This window comes from Protopterus annectens, chromosome 16.part0 (genome assembly GCF_019279795.1).
Source record: "Protopterus annectens isolate FY-2018-M chromosome 16.part0, PAN1.0, whole genome shotgun sequence".
NCBI lineage: Eukaryota > Metazoa > Chordata > Ceratodontiformes > Protopteridae > Protopterus > Protopterus annectens.
This window is the reverse complement of record NC_056750.1, coordinates 387,346,307-387,369,132: the sequence shown is the minus strand read 5'-3', so window position 1 is coordinate 387,369,132 and position 22,826 is coordinate 387,346,307. Positions and strand designations below refer to the sequence as shown.

The window sequence follows — 22,826 nt, the reverse complement described above, 5'->3', positions numbered from 1 at the left end:
ACTGATATGAATTTTAACTTTTTTGTTAGTTCTAGACTACTTGTTATTAAATTTTGTCAAAAGGGATGTAAATAAAGATCTGTAAACTTACTAGACCAAACAGATTCTTGGGCATTTTATAGAAACATCAGCTGTTGCCAATGCATATGGCATGTATCTCTTATTTATTGGTACTGAGGAAAGCAAAACACCATTAAGATAAGGAATTTTCTTTGTGTAGGGGCAACAGGGTATATGAAAGGTGTCCCTGTACTGGGTTTATGAAAGGTGTCCCTGTACTGGGTTATCAGAGAACAGAAGGCCAGCTATTGGATTTTCTGTTAACAGGGATGAGAGGGTTCATGATTTTAGTGAATGAGTCATCCCACACTGTAGATGTATAGACTATGATGGCAAATTGCTAAATTATGAGGTATGTACATTTGAGGTGATAACTGAAAGAAGCCTTTTTTGGGAGATAACCATGGTGTACGCAGCACAACAATATCAACATTTTTTAAAGGCTATGTAATAATATATATCATTTGAAAGATGAAGTCCAGTCCACTTTGGTGTACTTCTTATAGGTTCATAGGTCGTTTCTAGGCTAATGACCGCTACGGTCCTTACAACCTTAGCTGCACATCCCAAATCATTATGGTCATGAGTATCATGGGCCTATATATTGAAGGAAGACATGTTAGTGGGGAGGTAACTAAGGATTTGTATGGGGGTGTTAGGATAATACTTTTCTTACTGACAACCTCTGCCCATAAGGAATATAGGGCAGGACTGGAGGCAAACTTGCGATTGCCCATCCAATTGTCAATGTTTTATTTGAATACAGCCTCGGAGGAACTGTGTTTTACATGGATGGGTAGCCTATTCCATCATGCAGTGATCCTTTGGGTCACATATCTGTCTCTCCAGCGTGTTCCGTTTATGCTGCAAGTGAAGTTCAGATCCATGGATCTAGTGTTTTTGGTGCTGTTTGTTTTGAACATGTGCAACAAATCCATCAGGGCTGAGTCTGAGGAAGCCCTTTAAACCAGACAAAAATCCCTCTCGGCAGCCTATAGGGTACTGAATATAGGACAGTGCCTTTAGATGTTCAGTGCAGGACAGGGTATTCATGCCCCAAATTCTTCAAGTGAGAAACCTTTGGGGGTGTTCCAACTGTTGCAAGTGTCTCAGTAGATCCATGCAAAAGTGAGCACTATAATCAATGACAGGTCTGATAAGGGTTGAGTAGAGTGGTACTGTAACTTCTTTGGACCTGAATGCCATACTCTTACCCATAAGAACTGCATGTTCTATAAGAACTAAAGCAAAAGTTGCTCCATGGCTTTCAAAAGAAGCCAAACAAATGATCTTACTCAGAAACAAAGCTTGAACCACTTGGCGTACCACAAAATCCCCATTAGATCAACTTAGATTTAGACAACTAAGGAACAGCACTAAAAAATCTACCACCCTAGATAAAAAAAACTTTTACTGCCATTTACAAAAGAAGCATCAAAACAATCTGCAAAAGTTTTGGGAAGGCATAAATAAACTTATTCACCCAGGGCAATGCACAACTCCTACCCCCCCTCTGCTAATATTCAAAAATCTTTGGAAGATATTGCCAATTCCTTTAATAGTTTCTTCACATAAACTATTCAGTCACTAGCTAACCAACTATCTCTAAGTTGCCCAAGTCCTAATGCCACCACACCTAGTTCTCAACTCCCCTTTAACTTTCAACTAGTTTCCACATCACTTATCCGTGCCCTAATCAAGAAACTAAAACCTACTGCCCTTGCAGCGGATCTCCTCCCAGCTGAGTATCTACAAAAAGCTGCAGATGCCATAGCATACCCGATTTCTATCCTGATCAATAGAACTATATCAGAAGCCACTATCCCCTACATCTGGAAGACATCCCATGTTATTCCACTCCACAAAGGGGGCAGTTCCACTGAACTGTCAAATTACAGACCTATAGCTATTTTGTCACCCCTGGTTTAAATTATGGAGAAGTGCATCCATAAACAGCTCCTGAGCCATCTCATTCAGCACAATCTCTTGGCTAACTTGTAGCATGGTTTCAGACCATTACACAGTACAACCACAGCCCTCCTCTCCTTTTCCAATGTTATTAATCAAAACTGAAACAAGAATAAGCTTTCTTCTGCCCTCTTTCTTGATCTCTCCAAAGCCTTCGACATGGTCCACCACCAACTACTCATACACACACTTAAAACTATTTCCCCTAGATGTCCAGGCTATCCAATGGTTCAAATCTTATCTGAGTGATAGACAACAGGCTGTACTATGGCAGAACAAACTATCTTCCCTTCTTCCCTTCTACCTATCACTCTCAGGGTCCCACAGGGCTCTATATTAGGACCCCTATTATTTTCTATCTTTATTAATGACCTGTACACAGTCATCCCAACAGCCACCTGCATTCAATATGCGGAGGACTCCACTTTGATTTGCTCTGCCACCTCCCCTTTAAGTCTGCAGACTCTATCTCAAAATGTTTTTAATACTGTCGGAAATCGGCTCTGTAACTGACGTCTCCTATTAAATCCTAACAAAACAAAGCTACTGCTTTTCTTCTCCACTCGTAAAGCCTCTGCTCCAACCTTTACTATAAAATCTAACAGTGGCACTGTCATTGTCCCAAATCCCTGTACCAAACTCTTAGGTGTAACAGTTGATAATAACCTCAAGCTTGATATGCATATTAAAAAAGTTAATAAAAAACTTGGCTCACTATACAATTCAAACTTTTCCTCACTCCACTAGCTAGGATGGTAATTATCTGTACACATCTACTTTCCACCCTCCTTTATGCATCCCCTCTCTTCACAAACTTGAATAAGTCTGACCTTAATAAACTCTCTAGCTGCTTTAATCATATTGCTAGATTTGCCACTGGAGCAGCATACAGAAAACACCACTATCTGAACCTAAAGAATCTATGGTGGCTAGAATTGCCTATCCAAAATCAGCTAATAGTATCACATACAATTCTCTACCAACCTGAAAACACACCCATACTTACAAAAATTATCACCCCTTACAGCAACCTCAAGATACCTCGCTCATCCAACAAATTACTAGTCCAAACACTCAAAAGCAACAACTCATCTGGAGACTCTCTATATGCCAACTCTGTTGGCAAAATATGGAACTCACTTCCTGCTGAACTCACTTCAGAACCAATTCTAACCCAATTCAAAAAAAGTCTAAAACAGTACTTTAAAAGGCATTGGCTATGTCCTTGCTCTAATCCTCACTAACTTTGGCAATATAAACATGTGCTAAAGAAGTCTTTTGGCCACCCCTACATTGCCTCCTATTTGTTAACTCTATAACAAATAAGATTTACATATGACAGAATGAATGACTTTTATCCTATGTATTGTATCTGTAACAGTGCTTTAACTTGTTTAATGTAACAGTTTGTCTGTCTGTATGCACAGAGCTTTTCTTCCCAGGCCTCCGCTGAAAATGGACAAGTATCCAGTCAGACTATCCTGGTCAACAACTGTAAAATAAAATAAAATAAGTAAGTAAGTAAGTAAATAAAGTTGGATGACATAGAATGATTTTCTTACTACCCTAGCCACTTGTTGGTCAAAGGCAAGATTGCTGTCAACATATGATCCCAGATCTACTAGGCCGACTCTGAGAGGGGTTTTAAAGATGCAGTAATTAACTTGGGTTGACAGTTTCCCAAAGGGCATTATAATGTATTTTTTGGCATGGAGTTTTAGGCCATGGCTTTGGCTCCAGTCATTTGTCTGTGTTAAACCCTATTGCAAGGTGTTGCTGTTTTGAGGGGAAATCTATAATAGCATCAAATTTGCAGTCATCTTGGTAAGCCAGAGGCCTTGAACATTAACCTTGACTTCTGAGACATAGTTGCCAAAACATGAGTGGGCCCAGCACAGAGCACTGATGTACTTCAATGGTGACTGGTCTCTTGGTAGAGGTGGTTTCACCAAACATGACTTCTTGGATCCTATCTGTGAGCTAGCTGCAATCCAGCAAGTTATGTAGGGATTTATGCCTATATCAGCGAGCATGTTAATGCCTGAGTGGGGTATTGTATCAAATGCCTTGGCCAAGTCAAGATACCCAGTATGTACTGTTTTACTCTCATCCATTTGTCCCTCTCAAAGAAGTTTACCAGGTTAAGTAGACATGACATTCCCTTAACAAAAGCCAAACTGGGATGGGGCCAGACTCTATAGGTTGCCGATGTCCTTGTTTATCATTTCTATAATAATGCATTCTATGACTTTGCATACTAGGCTTGTTAGACTGATGAGTCTGTAGTTCCCTGGGTCAGTTGATGTTCTGACTCTTGCAGTCCTCCTTTCACCTGGTACACAGCCTGTTTCAAGATTTTAGTTGAAGAATACCTCAAATGATCCAGATAGGTCATGTTTTAGACTGTTCAGGAGGCAACTGGGGATGTTGTCAGGACCCATGGATGTGGTGTTCTTGACTTTAGTGAGTACTGCCTACAACTGGTCCCTTCTAATAGTTTGGGGTAGTATGTTGGAGGAGATTTTACCCAGGGGAACTGGGGAGGAGGGGGTGAAGTCCGAGTTGAATTTATCAGTCAATAGATATTTCTGTGTCACCCTGAACAGTGAATGTGGTACCATTCGTCACCAGTTCAGCACACTGCTGTATGTTACCTTTAAGGTTTGCAGACAGAGCTGAAGAAAGAAGACCTTCCAATTGTCATTAGCGTCTGTGACCTATTGACTGGCCTTGTTGGATTTAATAAGACCTCTTAGTTTCCTGCTTAGTTCTAGAAGAGATCACTTGTCTTTAAGGGAGTTACTCTTCGTCTGGACATGAGCTTTCTTCTTTTATTATTCATTTATTTATCTTTGTTTACCAGGAAAGTCTGACTAGGTAATACCCATTTTCAATGGAGGCCCAGTGAGAAAAGCTCCATTTGCCAACATTGCATTCTATTAAGTTCCAGTCAAACATAGACTAGTTACATTTCTATTTACATTTATACACAAACAGTAGTTACATTTCTATTTACATTTATATATAAACAGTAGTTACATTTATATGTGTACATTCTAAGATTTTACAGAGGTGGAAGTTGCTAAAGAGAAAGCACACTTGCAACTTAAAACTTGTCAAGAGACAGAGAAAACAATCAGTGACTTAACGTAAACAGCCACAAATCTGCTGAGAGCTAAGTAAAAGGAACAATGCAGTTTAAAAGAGTTCTGCGCTAGTAGATGAATGTCATGGTTTTGTTGCTCTAGGAAACAGTTTTAGTAAGAGAGTTAGTCCAATATCACCTTGACCGGACTAATATTGATAACAGAAAAATATTGCACTTGACTGTTTGAACAACTGTGTAATGTAAGAAGGTTTCTATGGACTTTGAAATGCAAAGTACAAAAGCCTGCCCCCACCCCAGACCAGCAAAATAATGAGAAAAAGTAAGCCAGAATGCAGTAGTTCAGCTGTGGAAAAATACTGGCTGAGAACTCAAAAGTGGTTTCACAAGAAGAAAAATAAACTTAAGGAAGGGAGACAGTGGACTGCTAAAAACAATGACTTGAGCACATTTAAAGGGGAAAGTACCAATAGGAATGCTGTGGTCTAAGAAAATGGAGCTGTTATAATGGACAAAGTTCTTTGTTTAGGCTACCATAATATTTATAATCTACATGCAAACAGCCCACAGACTGGTGTTCAAACTGCAAACTTCACTGTTACATACTTATCTATATGCTTGCAGGGGCACTTTTACAAAAAAAAAAAAAAACACACAAGAGACAGTTGAGTGCACTGAAGTGATGGTTACTGTGTACAAATACTAGCTCACAGCTGTAATTGGTTTATTAACTATCTCAGGCAAGGAGAAATAAGAAAAGAAAGGGGAGACCAAGGGTGACTTCCCTGAAGGCATGCAGTTCCACTAAGAAGAGAAGGGATATAAATAATGCAAGTAACAAGTCTAAAAGAAGTGAAGAAAAATATAAGAGAAAGAAACAATTTGAGTAGTAGGAGTAAATGTCAGCGTCTGTTAGGAAGGAGAGAGAATAAAAGATGACCAGCAGGATGTCATTAGAGGAGGGTTTACAGACTATAAGGTTATTGCTTACAAACTAGGACACTGAAGCACTTGTCTCCAGACTAGTCAGTATGCAGGGTAAAATATATGCAGAAGACCATACTTACTTAAAGCACAAGGCCAGAGGTGTTACACAGTTTGTCCTAGTTAAATGGTGGTTGGATTTAATGGACTCAGACTGCTTATTTTGATGACACTGATGTGTGAGTATACTTAAATTTCCAGTAAATTTAAAGCACAAGGCCAGAGGTGGTATACAGTTTGTTCTAATTAAATGATGGTTGGATTGAATGGACTTAGTGTACCTATTTGTATGAGACTGCTGTGTGTATACTTAAATTTCCAGTGAACCCTTTAACTCCCTTGTACCTTGCTAAAGGGAGAGAGGGGGAAGGAAGGAATGATCTCTGCTTAAGTGAATATTCCACCATTTGGGTTTGATTTTAGTTTTAGTAATGGCATCCTCTATGCAGCCATTTACATGTCTTATAATGACTTGTGTAATACCGACTAGGTCCTGACAAGCTCATATCGCATTATAATTTTTTCTTGTTTTTGAGATACTCAGTAGTAAAGGTTGTTTAAAAAAATCAAAAATTCAATCAGCAAGTTAAAGAAACACAGATGCAAAAAAATGTGTAGCATAATATAAAAACATGTACACTAGCCAGAGAGTAACATGTACAGTAGTTACAACAATAGCAGAGAATAACATTTAACAATTAGACAAAACATGCAACACTCAGCATTGTCACCCAATGACATTTGTCATAAGGCATAAAATCATCTGCCAGTTTAGTCTTAAATTGGATCAAATTCTATGCATTTGCAAAATTTTCTCAAAGGTGATTTCAGCAAGCAGGAATCACTTTGCTAAAAGCCTTTTCCTAAAGTTTGGTTAATGGATGTCATATTTAACGTGAAAGCCCAAAACCTCTGGATTTCACTGTTCACTGATTATCAGCTTGAGTCACAGAGAAGAACAATACTCCAAGCAATATGTCTATAAGTAACAAATCTTACCTTGTACACTCTGGAGAAAAATCCAGTGCCTATTAGCTCAGTGTTAAAATTTTCCCAGAATTCTAGTTTCCTAACAGCAGTTCGAAGTTTCTGCCAGCGATCTACATGATAGTAGGAATCAGAAGTTTCCTGGTAATATTGTGCTGTGCAGCTGGTTAGCTCATTGGTTATCGTTCCATTCTCACACATCATTGGAAACCTGCAGCAGAAATAACACAGAAGATGTCAAAATTAAAAGTTAGTAAACAGAAAATTTAATGTATGACTACTCAACAACTGGAACCTGAACCGCATTTATAAAGAAAATGTAGGAGAACAATAAGAACAGAAAAGGCTGGCTCATGCAGATAAATCCTACTAATTATTAACAGTGGAATATATAGTTTTATAGGTGAAAAAGGTTAAAAAATATAAAAGGGAAAAATAGCTGCTGATGCTTCTCAAGGTGGTTTGCAAAAACATTCTATTTTGTATTACCTTTTCAACATGCCATACTTGTAAAATATCAAAACCTCTTTGTTTTATTTTAGGTATAGATAACCATATATGGATTTCTTATACTGTCTAATATTCAGAATTTGCCATGGTTTGCCTGTGTTAAGGGAGCACAACATGTTAGTTACCTTAAAGAGTTACCAAGGTACAGTTACAGTAAAGCGCTACAAACGAGGGGACCTAAGTCTGAATTCTTCCATCTTCGCTTGTATACTATGCAACCCAGAAAAAAGCATTGGTGCACAAAAGCTGGATCAAGAAATAAATATTTTGTATTGGATATCCATTACTAGTTACTACTGCTTATAATAATATAATAGTAACATCAATGCTGATAATAAAATGTAAAGTACATACTTTTGTAAATAATAATAACAACAATGATGATGATGACAATAAATGTATAGCATGTACTGTTACAAATAGTAATAATAATACTGTTATGATGACGATAAAATGTAATGCATTTACTGCCTAAACCTATGAACTGAACATCCCCCTTTGTCATAAAAAATTAATGTTATCTTTACATGTGTTTAAATGGAAAGTTTCCAGTACCTAGTTTATCGTCTACTCATTGTTGAGGACAGCCATATTTATCCTACCCTTTAATGGAAAGTTTCCAGTACCTAGTTTATCGTCTACTCATTGTTGAGGACAGCCATATTTATCCTGCCCCTCACCGGATGCACATTATGCAGACAGTCTTAGGCAGAATGCCATTACATTGTAGGATGAACAAAGATACTATCTCAGACACATTCAGGCAATATAGAATTGCCACTTCCCCTATCAGCATGTTTTTGGGATGTGGGAGGATACTTATGTATCCCCCAAAACTCATGTACACACAAGGAAGGCATGCAGACTATGCACAGAATGCAAGCATTTAGGAATCAAACCTGTAAAACAAGCACTATGCAGCAACAACACTAATTGGTACACCACTGTTATATTTTATATTTTTGATTAACAATGGCTTAAATAGGGACTTTATTAATCACAAATGGAGTAGTGCTTGAAAAAAATCACTTTAAAAATGATAACTGAAATGAAATTTCCTGCATATCATTACATTGCGACATGCTTGCAAGAATGAGCAATATCATATGGTGTCATACAGGCTTGTTCCTGGTAGTGTGCTGGATAAGGCAAAATTAAGATATTTCCTAGATGTAAACCAACAAAAAATAATAATAATAATAATCAAAACAGTGTAATATTATATACATATCAGTTATTCTTGAATAGTAAGATAAAACACAAAATAGTAGAGGTATATTTAAAACCATCCAATGTATCTTTAAAGGAAAAGTCCACACTTTCTGTGACATCCCCACTCTGGGCCAGTAATCAAGGAGCCTGAATCTTTGCCATTGACACCGGAGAGGGATTTTCACTTGGAACAAAAATGGATACACAGAGTATTTCCAGATGTAGCTTTCTGCATCAAGCATAATTTTCCTTAAGATTACACAGGGAACTATATCAGTCCAGGGGGTGGTTTTCCCTCTCTCTCAAGATTCCCAGTAAGACTCCCCACTGGCACAGCTATAGAGTTGAGTCCTCAGCTGAGTGTCCAAGCCAAGTCCTCCACCACTTTCTGAGTGAAAACAGTGCTATGTATCCCTGCTCCAAGCAGGTCACACACACACACACACACACACACACACACACACACACACACACACACACACTCTGAAATTTGATCTTCACACACACACACACACACACACACACACTGAGATTTGATCTTCACACACACACACACACACACACACACACACACACACACACACACACACACACACACACACACACACACACACACACAAACACACAAACACACACACCTGGGAAAGGCCGGCACAGATTTATTAGCTATGTCCCCTTCTGCCCAGACACTCCAAAGCTAGCTACTCTAAGGCTCTTAAAAGGGTACCTAATTATATTGAGTGAAATTAATATTAATACAAATGATAGTGTTTGACCAATGCAGTAAGGCTTTCAGGAGTGGCCACAGAGTCACCAAACAGATATAAGTACTCTCAAAGGTTAAAATATTCTCTAAAGAACCAGCCACAATGAAAAGTTTAACTATATTTAATAATAAATAATAAAAGAACATGAACGTATGGAATATCTATTTACAATAAACAACAGCATTTCAATTATAGGAAATATTAAAATAACAGATGAATAGATTCACACAGATACAGGAAAGACAGTACTTAATTAAGCTCACTATATTTTCCTGACTGATCTAAAGAATTACTATTCCCTGATTCATTTACTACAGCAAGGCAAGATAAAGCAGGTGAGGGGTCCTTTCTTGTCAGGTTCCAAAAACAGAATGTGCTGAGACTTTAAACTCATCTTGTAATAAAACATCATTTTAGTGATAGATTACAGAATGACATAACATACATCTGGTCATCTGACTTCTGGTTCCCATACTACCCCCTTGGTTAGAAGCTGCCAGGATTTAGCACATATGTGCTAATAATACACACACACACATAGAGCTTGCTAAGATCTACTGCAGCTTCTGGAAGTCATAAAACCATAAAACACTTCCACTCTTTCTGAGTTGCAATTAGTTCTCTGCTGGGGACAATACAACAAGGATTCCTAGTCATTGTTTTCACAGACATTTGGACTCTGGCTGCAGTCAGAACTGTAAGATACAATCTTTATGGCCTAAATTAAGTAATTTAATTTCTTACTATTTTTCAAAGTTAGCTTGACTGAAATTAACCTCTTCTCTTCCAGTACCATCCATCCATCCTCAACCCCTTTTCCCATTTTGCACATGTGGACAGGGTGTCACTTCTACAGTGACAATCATCTCAAGACAAGGTTTACACCACTGGGTGGCTAGTCCTGCCTCAGTAGTTCACTTGCACCACTCATTCATGCATTCTCTCACCTACAGCCAATTTAGAGTTTCCAATCCACCTACTGCATGTCTTTGGAATGTGGGAGGAAACTGGAGTAGTGGGAGAAAAAACACACGACTGCAGGGAGGACATGCAGACTCCACACAGAAGGCACCCCAGCTGAGAATAGAACCAGAGAAGCTCTTGCTGTGAGCCAACAATGCTAACCACTGTATCAACATGGCCACCTACTATCCTCTCCTCTGTTAAACATATACATTTAATCAGTTACAAGACAGTCAAGACCCACTGTTGGTATATTTTTAACACAACACCACCCAACACCACAACCTATGAGAGATGCACTTATCTAGCCAAACTGGAGGTAAAGCTCTCTCCAACCAAGACTGAACTTGACAGTCAAGAGGAGAAGGTAAACACTTGCACCACACCACACTCATCACATAGTCCCACTAAACCTATACCACAAAAATCCACACATAGAAACACAAAGACATTAACAGAGGCTCTCAATAATAATCTGCTCAAGCAACAGAAACCTCCAAAGCAGAAACGCAAGCAACCTTCACCCCCCCAACACAACCCAAATGACACATAGCCCACAGACTCTGTGTGCCAGTAAACCACAGCCCATAAGGCAAACCAACGTACCCAACACACTAGTCATAGGTGACTCTATAGTCAGGCACACTGATGTCCCACTCACCAGGCTAAACAACGAGAAGGTTACTGTCCACTGCCTGTCGGGTGCCAGGATCCACCACATAACCCACGCACTCAGGTCACTCCACAACAAGTACAAATATGGCTCTACAAAAAGGTTCCAAATCCAGCTCAACAAAAAGGTTCCAAATACAGCCCAACAAAAAGGTTCCAAATACAGCCCAACAAAAAGGTTCCAAATACAGCCCAATAAAAAGGTTCCAAATACAGCTCAACAAAAAGGTTGGTAGTTATTTTGATTTACAAATATGGCTCTGTCATTGATCATGTTGGTGTGAATGACCGGAGACATACCTCTCTGGACTACATGAAAAGAGATGTGGAAGAGCTCTCTGATCTTGTAGCCCTATGACCCTAGCCCTGAGTAGCATTCTGCCATCACCCAGAAGGATACCATAGTACAAGGACAAAATGACTGACTTCAACAATTGGCTAAGCTTATGGAGTCATTCTAAGGGGATCCAGTATTGGTCTGCCCGGGATGACATGGTTGACCATTGCCAGAGATGGCCTGCACCTGTTGCCCCTGGGATTTAGGATACTGGCTGAGGCTCCTGCCGCCCCTATAGTGCCTTTTTTAGGCAAGGTTCAAATGACAAATTCACCACCATAACAGGAACAAGCAAGCAAAAACTGAGGGTAATTCCACTCAGTGCTAGAAGTCTAAATCTCAAAATGCACTCACTCAAGGCACTCTTTAAAATAAAGAACATCGATATCTGTGCAGTGACTGAGACTTGGTTTAAGGCTCTAGAGAGCACCCCTGCATTACCAGGCTATAATTCATACCACACTTTTCGGGCATCTAACCTGGACCAGAACACCAAAGATGGAGGTGTGTCCATATTCATTAAGGATATTCACACCTCCAGGCTAGTTACGCAGCATAATGCATCCGAGATTATCCAAGTGAAACTAACTCTGGGCAAAACTGAAATCCAAATTATAGCTTGCTACAGATCCCCCACCATGCCCCAGGATTCCCACTCCTCTTTTCTTGATATACTGGAAAATATTAGGGTTCAACCAAACACCTTAATGATGGGCAATTTCAACTACCCCACCATTAACTGGGAAAACTACTCATGTACCAACTCCTTTGCTCAATGCTTTCTGGAATTCATAAATTCCAATGCTCTGGATCAACTTATCCACACCCCCACCAAGGGCAACAATATCCTAGACCTAGTCATTACCAACATGAGTGACTGGTGTTTCACACCTGAAGTCAACTCCTCGTTGGTCAGATCTGACCATAAGCTAATCACCCTAATAAGCTAATCCCACCCCCACCCACCATTAAGGAAACCACGATAAAAATATTTCTCCAAAGCCAACTTCATGCTTCTTAAGACAGAAGTGGTGAACTTCATGACACCCATGCAGATGGACACTACAGTTACGACTGCTGAATCCTACACAAATGCACTCTATAAGCACTTACACGTGTGCATGGATCGTGCTATCCCAAACAGAACCAAGAAGCTATCCTCCAAAAAAAGGAAGCCAATCTGGTGGTCCCCTGCCATAAATAAACTTTACAAAAGAAGGAAGAAACTGTTGCAAAAGAGAGCAAAATCTCATTTGTGGAGTAGCTCCCTGGTCAGCCTCAGTAGGAAGCTGAGATCCCTTATAAGATCCTCCAAAGCTAGCTATGAAAACAAAATCACCACTGATTCTAAGGGCAACCACAAAGCATTCTATAGCTATGTCAAGAATCTCAATGGCAACATCCAGATCTGCTCTGAGTTACAGCACAATGGCATTAAAATTACAGAACCAACTGATATTGCAAACATCCTGGCAGATAGGTTCAGTGCTAACATTACCCCTCTCTCACCCCCTAAAGGGCCCATATCTATACAGAAAGAATGCAGAGTCCCTGTAATCACATCTATGCAGGTAAAAGCTGCACTCTCTAAAACCAAAAACACAGCATCCATGGGACCGATCAACATCCCAGGCTCCGTTTTACATGAACTTCAGAATGAACTGGCTCCCCATCTAAGCACCATGTTCAATCATAGTCTCACATTAGGCTTTGTGCCCACTGAAGTCGCACAGCAACAGTTATCCCCTCCACAAAGGGGGAGCCACCACTGATCCTGGGAACTATCGCCCTATTAGCCTGACGAGCCCGGTCTGCAAGGCCATGGAATGTATCACCATGGAACTCATAAACAAAGACATTGGTAACCTCCAAACTCTGGACCCCACCCAGTTCGGGTTTGTGAAAGGCAGATCATGCGTCCTGATTGACTTCTTTGAGGCAGTCACCAAAGCCGCAGAAGAGGGTAAGGTGGTTCACACAGCCTATCTTGACCTTGCCAAGGCTTTTGACACCATCCCCATTCTGGAATTATAGCTAAACTCACTAAACTAGGTATAAATCCCTACATCACAAGATGGGTTGCCAACTGGCTCACTGACAGAACCCACACTGTAAAAGTTGCAGACTCCAACTCTGACTTCAAACCAGTGACAAGTGGAGTACCAGAGGGATCAGTCCTGGGACCTCTGCTGTTTGGTATCTACTTCGCTGAAGTACAGGCTAACAGAGAAGGCCTCTGGCTAATGAAGTTCGCAGATGACTGCAAACTAGGAGCCATAGTAAAGTCCCCAAATGATGTGGACATCCTACAGAAGGACCTCACTGAGACAGATGCCTGGTGTCAGAAGCATGGCCTCAGGCTCAATGCCAAAAGGTGCATTGTCATCTCTTTTGGTAAAAACCCTGTACCCATGAACTACCACATTAAACAGCAGTCTACTTAACGCAGAATGTGCGATAAGAGATCTTGGGACTCAGGTGGACAGTAGTCTCTCCTTTGATAATCACATCACCACTGTAGTCAGGAAATCCTTCTATGTGGCACACCTCATCACAAAAGGGTTCTCATCCAGGAAAAAAGAGGTCATTGTTCCCCTCTACTCGGCACTCATTAGACCCATTATAGAGTGCATCGCCCCTTCTGAAATGTATCTCACAAGACATCTGCAGCAGCTGGAAAGGCCACAGAAGTACCTCACAAAAAGGATTACTGGCCTCAACAGATGCCCTAAAGTGACCATTTCAAAAAACTCCAGCTTTACTCTGTAGCATATCGCCTACTCTGAAGAGATCTCTGACTAACATATAAAACTATGTTAAACCCAGAGCTGTTGAACATGCTACACCTTAAGAAATCCGAATCCCTCCGAGCTACATGTTCTAGGGACCTAAACCTGGTCACCACAATAAACAGGACATACTAGAGGGATAGATTCCTGTCCCAGAGACTTCCTATACTCTTGAACAAGCTACCCATCTATGTCAAGCAAAGTTCCTCATTATGACTCTTCAAGGAAAAATCTTGATGAGTGAATGGGAAATAGGAAATACACCCCGGGGATCACTTCTGCGGCTCTGCTCGACAGGGGCACAGTAAATTAACTTTCTTGAGTGGCGTAAGCCAGGAAACCTTGTTGGCTAGGCTTACTTAGGCCCTTGGGCCGATAGCCTAGTACCTACCTATGAACCGATGAACAAGCAGCTTTACAAATAGATTTTTAACCACAAACATCTGTACAAATCAGTTTAAAATACAAATGACATACAATTCTTTACAAAATTCTAGCTAGCTGTGCTGGCATATGTTACACATACACTGCCCTACTTCCTCTGACATAGCTGGCAATACTTCACATTGTCGCACTTTCCTACAGTTTATGTTTCTTTTTCCCTACATTATGACTCCAGTATTGTTTAAGTACCAAAGACCTACCTGCACTTTATAAAGCTTTTATTCCCTTTCCTTGGAATCAAAGGAAGGGAAAGGCTGCTCACTTTTTTTTAATAATCTTAACTTGTCACATACTTTTGCCAAGGAGTTTGTCTCCATCTGCATAATATACCACAGATACATAGCAATATTGCATAGGTGATCAGTTCCTCTGCATTTATTGCAGAGGAAGAACAACAGTATCAGTGCACCTAGTTTGTAGGATTATTACTTGTTGGTATCACAATTTTGGTAATTCAATTCTGTCCCTGAGGAGATTAGAAAAGTATTTTACTTATGTTTGTCTAAATGTCAGTCTTCATTTAAGTAATCTTAACATTATATCATATAAGGTAGTACAAAACACCCAGCAGCATCCAATGATTCTTTATTTTGGTAATAAGATGAAAATAATCATGTTTTATTTGATAATGGTTTAGTTTGTCCTGAAAAATCTCAAGTTTCAGCAAGAACATCTAACTATGTCAACTAAAAAAGATGGCAACCCTAAAAATTGACTAAATTTTTTTGTATTTTTTTCTACAGTGATCCAATTGTAAGTTATATTTTCTGTAACTGCAACAGTCTTTTAGAAGGCAGTACTAGACGTACACACACAGATCTACTGATTTGTTGTGTTCAAGGATATGGTTTTGATGAAGTGCTAGCATGCATGTAATGAATGAAGGCATATGTGCCTTTGTTTTAAAAAATCTCATGGTATAATTATTCAGGATTAAAAAAAACACTAATCTTCCTACTTCTGCAGACACTTGTGAGTAGCAGAACCAATTCTTTGAAGTGTTGATTAACAGCTCTTGATTGCAGTAGTAACTCTGACACCTTGGGAAGAGTGAGTGGCAGCATAATTCAGGAAAAAGATGTGAGCATTCCTGCTACAGAAAGGTGTGAAGAATGACTGTAACTCACATTGCTGCCCTTGTAACTCAGTGAGATAGGAAGACATTGCCTCTTTAAGTTTAGCATGACTTATTTAAATTTAACTTGAAATGGATTCTATGAAACGGACAGAAAAACACTAAAACAAGATTATATAAATATGGCAGTCCCTCATATCAGTTATTTTGTGGAAAAACACATTACAATTTTATAAGAAGTACCTACAATGATTCCACGGTGGTGGTGCTGTGGTAGCATTGTCGCCTCACAGTAAGCCGCTGTCCGGTTCGATTCTCAGCTAGAGCATCTTCTGCGTGGAGACATGCGTGAATGGGCGTACCTTCGTTGAAGGTTATGCGTCAGGCCTGGCAAGCCGGTACATAAAAATCAACTGCCAATCATTAGCGGACCGGAGTTCCGCTGTGGTGACCCCTAACCTGGAAAAACTGAAAGACACAAACAAATTATAGCCCAGAAAAACAAAGATATAATGAAAAAAACACATTTTAATGTTTAAAGGTGGAGTTTTCCTTTAAGCAGGAAACGTGAGAAATGCAAGGAAGCAACATAATCGGTAGGTGCACAACTCTCCATCCCATGATTATGTCTGATTGTTACTATAGAAACTCCTGGCACTTTAGTAGAGAGGATTATAGGCTACTAGTGGGAATCATCATGTAGTCGCGGAACTGGTATCCCTAGCCTCCATTTACCAGCTATGTGACTCTAAGAAAAGTCACTTTCCCAGACAAAGCTCATGGGTCACTCCTGAGCAGAAGGTCTTACCTGGTTAGCATATAAATAAATTGAAAATAAAGCATAAACTTCATGTCTAGCTTATTACCATTAACACCAACAAAGCTAACAATTGCACTCAGTGTTTGACAGCTGGTCTACAAGTACTTTTAATCAAATTTGCGAGAATATGGAACGCAGCAATCAAGCTACAGAAGACCTCCACCACCATTATCATCACCATCACCATGTCAAGTTCTTATTCAGAGCATTTATACAAAAAAAAAATCCTGCTTGTTTTCTCTGAGAAGGCAGTGTAGTGGATTGTAATGGGAATGTAGCTATTGTTTTGCATCATGTAAATATACAGGAAAAGCATGAGCTGTGGTGCTACTCAATATATAATCCAGTAAGGCCTAGAATTTTGTGTTGGGGTTAACTGGCTGTATACTGATCCAGACATACAGTACTTGCCAATACCTAGACAGAAATGAATGTAATGTGTTAATAAGTGAAGGGGCTACATGGATAGGGGACTCCGAATCCATTGCAGTACAAACTATCATGTATGCTAACCTTATATGTATGCTAAACCCCTGTTCCTAACCCTACACATTAAACTAAACTGCCTTTCCCTAACAGTATCACTATTCAGGCAGTCCTTTCTCTGGGTTTTATACCTGGGGAAAAAAGTTGCCAATACTTTAGATTTTTTCACTGTTGTATGTCAAAAATTTGTGTTGTTGCTCAGTTTTTGTAACTCATGTATGTGTCGCTTATTTGTGTTATCGCCCAATAATGACATGCATTAACATATGAAACAAGACCAAAAACTGATGAATGCACAGCAAAAGACAAAATAATGGCAATGACAGCAGTTTGCTTCGCTATATTATAGAACCTTGACATCTGAGAAGTGTTAGCAATAATAACTTTCACAAAAAAAAAAAAAAGATACCAGTACTGAAACTCATTGGTTGTCATTCACACACATACGCAATGCTAATGTAACATGATTTTTTAAGTCTTAACTGGTAAATACATAAAAACTTATAAAAAAATTATACAAAAATAATAATTTTAAGTTCCCACAAGTTTAATGAAAAAATATACATCTACAGCTTTTTTTCTCTGTGGCACTAGACTCTACTTTATGAAACAGGACTAAGAGTCAGAAACCATGCTATAGTAATATTGTCAGAAAATCTGAAAGTTGCAGCATTAAAAAAAATAGGTCTTCAACCCAGTGTTTCCTTCTCAGCAAAGGTGTAAAAAGGAATGCAACTCCAGTAGTTCAGTTGCACATTGATGACATACGCAGTCTCAACCCATCATTAGATTGTTTTAAAAAAGAGCCATCCAAACCATACAGTTCTGTGAAAAGTATAAACAATTGCTTTTTCTAGCTCTAAAACATTCAGCACTGGTCAGTACTCACCAAAAAAATCGCGAATAAAACAAAAACAAAGTACCAAGAAGAGGCAAGAAAATAAACTTAGCGTACTGTAGTTTATTGTCCGCTTTCATCCGTAGACTTCGTCAGAATACAAAAGCAGTGAACACACAAAAGCATTTATAACAACCTTAATTAAGCAATTAAAAAATTAATTGAACATCAATTAAAACATTTAAAGAAACAGATTCAAGTGAAAAAAGAACTAAAATCAATTGATTTGTTCACAGACAGTTCCCTATACTTTAGAAAGCATTTGACATTGATCGTGTCATTAAGACCAGGATGAACATCAGAGTTAAGTCTAATCTGCCATAATGTTTCACGCTGTTCTAAATAGTTCTTGAAATCCCCTCCTCTCAGGTCAGGTTGGGCAACCTCCAGAACAGAAAACATAAACTTTTTAAATGAAGGGCAAACAACAGAATGTTTAAATAAGGCATTGTTGTCATCCTTATGTTTAATAGCATAAATATGCTCCCTGATGCGTATCTTTAGACTTCTACTGGTCATACCAACATAAAAACATGAACAACCAGAGCAAATGCTGATATACACCACACCTTTCGTACTACAATTCACAAAAGTGGGCACGCTAATGGTTTTTCTATAACTCTCGAGACTGATATATGGTCCTTCATAGATGTACCTACACATATTACATTCATGACAGCAATGCATGCCTCTTCTATCAGAAATAATATTGATATTTTGGGGGGTACTAGATTGTAAAGCCTTCTTAATGTTAAAACCATTTTTAAAAACAAAAAATGGTTTGTTTCCTAAAATCCGGAAAAGTTCAGATTGTCCCTTAATAACTCTCCAATTCTTTCTAACTATTTGTTGAATGTATTGACTGTCAACAGTCATATCCAAAGCACAGACCAATTTATGTTCAATATTGGTGTTGTTAAGCAACCCCAAATTAGAATTGTCATATACTGTGTAATTCAATAATGCCTGGTATTCTGTCAAGCGCTTATTCATAATGTCATTACTACTTTTTATTAAATCACATATAGGATATCCTCTGTTAACAAACAAATCAATAATAAAATCAAATTCTCTTCTTAAAATACAATTTTTTGAAGTCAAACGACTTGCCCTAATAAACTGCCCTCGCGGAATGTTTTTAACAATATGCCTAGGGTGGTTACTGTTGTAGTGTAAATAACTATTAGTGAATGAGTCCTTACGGTAAATGCTGCTATGAAACCTATTGTCGTCTTCATCCCACCAAAGAAGCACGTCCAAAAAATTAACTTTTAACCCTACACTACTTAAAGTAAATTTCAAATAACTGGAAAAAGCATTAATGTCAGTCACAAAATTGTTAACAGTACTAACGTCTCCTTCAATGATGAATAATAAATCATCTACGAACCGACTGGTCAGTACTCTAAGTTGTAACTGGAATAGCTGGTTTACCACTTTTACAATGTTGTTTGTGGTTGCAGTCATGGCTATGGTGAGAGATGAGGGATTGAAGATTAAAGCGTTCCAACTGTCTTACCTCTCATAGTGCAATTAATAAAGAAAATCATATTTTTTTTTCAAATGATATGGGGAAACTGAGAGGTATGGTATGAGCTTTACTCCATGGTCTATCTGGAACTGAATAAGATGTCATTACTTCTTTTGGATTATTCCTGAGATAAGCATTATATGTAGCATATTTTATAGTTATGAATTTCTTGTTCTATTTACCCAGGTATGTCTGGCTAAAGCAACTCACCATATGCTTTCTCCTTAAATTTAACTATTCACAAATGCAACTCATGTATCCTTTACAACATCTATTTCTTCAACTGATATGGAATTACCTGTTTGCCTACTTTAAACAATAAGTCTTCTGTGCAGCTTGCATCATTTTTATATGACAAGTAATGTTGAATTTCTTTCTCAGTTGCACATTCTTGGTCTGATCAACCCTTTAGTGTAACTTCTTTTAAAACTTCTTTTCTGCCATAAGTCATTGAAGTATCACCCAGCTAACTTTGACATCAACTCCAAGCAGATGATCTTTCTATTCCTTGTAGGTATGATTCAGCATATCTACTTCATGAATCTGATTTTCTGGTTTATAATTGACTCTAAGGCCATATTTCTGTAACTACACCATCATTTTACTGCCTAGTGGCATCTTGTGTTGCAACATCTTAAATATAACGTGCACATGCTTATGATCAAAGGAACAGCAATGCTGGTTTGCACCCTAGGCAATGGCACCAGCCAAAGCCCCCCCCCCCTCCAATTGAAGCAAAAAAACAAAAAAAGTTGTCTCAAAGCTGATGACAAAAAAAAGTCCTCCCTTTGCTATATTATTCACATTTGCTATTTTGTAGTTCACTGACTTTCAATTAAACTCTGATAAACAGTATCAAACTGTAGCAATGCTCTACACTAGCCTTGCTAAAGTTCTCAAAATACAAACATTGAATGACTGACAGACATGTTTGATTACTGGTATTGCTTGCAGAGTCCAATCAGCACCTCCTCTACAATGTTAGCCATACCCCTATTAGCTTACACATAGCTGCTTCCTTTACTCCACCCTTCCTACAGTTTTGCTTATGATCCAGTGAGAGTGGGGAGCTCTGAACAGCCTACCTGTCCTTGGAGGAGTGGTGTCAGCCCAGAAACTGTAGTTTTATTGGCCATTTTGGGCTAATGTCTCTCTCTTTAATCTTTCTGATATAAAAACTGCATTTACGCGGTTTTGTGCATCGTGCAGCGGCGGTTAGCTAGGGTTAAACTATCCCTGGCACCACTTAGTCTGCTCTTCAGTTTTTCCCTTGGTACTAGCCAGTCCTTCCAGATTTAAATCTGAAATCAGCGCTTTCGGACTAGCACTTGGCACAAAAAGAGACAGAAGCACTAATAAATTATAGTACTTGATCCGCAACAGTTGTTTGTAGAGAACAGTCAAATCACTTTCCACACCAGGCAAATAAGAACCCATTCAGGCATGTCCAAGATACAGCTCCCAGTGTGTTCTCCTGTGCACCTGATGAATTTGGGCATCCTGAAGCAATGTCACCACTGCCTCATGTACAAAGACAACCCTCTCCTCCTACCACACAACACCAAAATCTGCAAGAGATGTACTTACATAGCTAAACTTGAGGCAAAGCTCTCTCCAGTCACGACTGGAATTGACAGTCAAGAGGAGAAGGTACCAACCTACAGCACACCACTTACTCCACATAGACCCACCATACATGCAACTGCAAACCCCACACATAGATACAAAAAGACATATTCAGAGGCTCTAAATAAAAATCTGCAGAAAAAGCAGAGACCTCCAAAGCAGACACACAAGCAACCTGCACCCACAAACACACCGCAATCATCACATAACCACCAAAACCAGTGTGCCGCAAAACCACAGCTCTTAAGGCAAAACACCATTTCTAACACACTTGTAATAGGTGACTCCATAGTCAGGCACACCAATGTCCCTCTCACCAGGCTGGATACAGAGAAGGTCACTGTCAGTTGCTTGTCAGGCGCCAGAATCTGCCACATTACCCACGCACTCAGGTCACTCCACAACAAGCACAAATATGACTCTGTCATTGCCTGTGTTGGTGTGAATGACCTAAGACGTACCTCCCTGGACTACATGAAAAGGGACATAGAAGAGCTCTCTGATTATGTAATCAAGGCAGGTATGACCCTAGCCCTGAGTAGCATCTTACCCTCTCCAAGTATGATACCTCAGTACAAGGAAAAAATGATAAATTTCAACAATTGTCTAAGTTTTTGGTGTCATTCAAAGGAGATCCAGTATCTGTCTGCCTGGGATGACATGCTCGACAAGCCTCGATGCTTCACCAGAGATGGCTTGCACCTGTCACCCCTGGGATTCAGGATACTGGCAAAGGCTCTTGCCACCCCCCATAGTGCCTTTTTTAGGCAAGGCTCAAAAAACAAATCCACCACCGTAACAAGTACTAGCGACAAAAAAACTGAGGGTCATGCTGCTTAATGCTAGAAGTTTAAACCTCAAAATGCACTCTCTCGAGGCACTCCTCAATATGGCGAACATCGATATTTGTGCAGTAACGGAAACTTGGTTCAAGGCTCAAGAGAGCACCCCAGCGATTCCAGGCTACAACTCATACCACACATTTTGGCTGCAAAACCCAGACTAAAATACAAAGGGAGGAGGCGTATCCATATTAATCAAGAATAACCACACCTCCAGACTGGTTGCAAAGTATGATGCCTCAGAGATCATCGAAGTGCAACTGACAATGGGCAAAACTGCAATCCATATTGTAGCTTGCTACAGATCACCTTCCCTGCCCCAGAACACTCACTCCTCTTTCCTCGAGGTATTGGAAAACATGAAAGTCCAACCAAACACCCTTATACAGGGTGATTTCAATTACCCAAACATCAACTGGGAAAACTATGAAAGTACTAATACCTTTGCTCAGTGCTTCTTGGAATACATTAACTCCAATGCTCTGGACCAGCTTATAAACACCCTCACAAGAGGTAAAAATATAGTGGACCTCATCATCACCAACATGAGGAAAATGCTCCACACATGTGGCAAATTTCTCATTGGTCAGATCAGACCATAAACTCTTCACCCTAGATATCCACATACCACCCTCACCCCCCCATCCCAAAGGAAACCATGGTGAAAATCTTCTCCAAAGCAAACTTTATGCTACTCAAGACAGAGGTGGCAAACTTCTTTACTCCCAAGCAGAATGTCAATATGATTG

General features: G+C 39.4%; 1 protein-coding gene across 7 annotated transcripts in view; it reads right to left on the bottom strand.

Moving 5' to 3' along the window:
- The window catches only part of LOC122790699 (dual specificity testis-specific protein kinase 1-like), a 1,196,153-nt gene that overhangs the window by 450,130 nt on the left and 723,197 nt on the right, over positions 1-22,826 (bottom strand). For all 7 annotated transcript variants that reach the window (XM_044058245.1, XM_044058246.1, XM_044058247.1 and 4 more), the window contains one exon: positions 7,118-7,316. In XM_044058245.1, coding sequence (XP_043914180.1) covers positions 7,118-7,309 — 192 coding nt within the window. In that variant the 5' untranslated portion in view covers positions 7,310-7,316. The remainder of the gene's footprint in view (positions 1-7,117; positions 7,317-22,826) is intronic.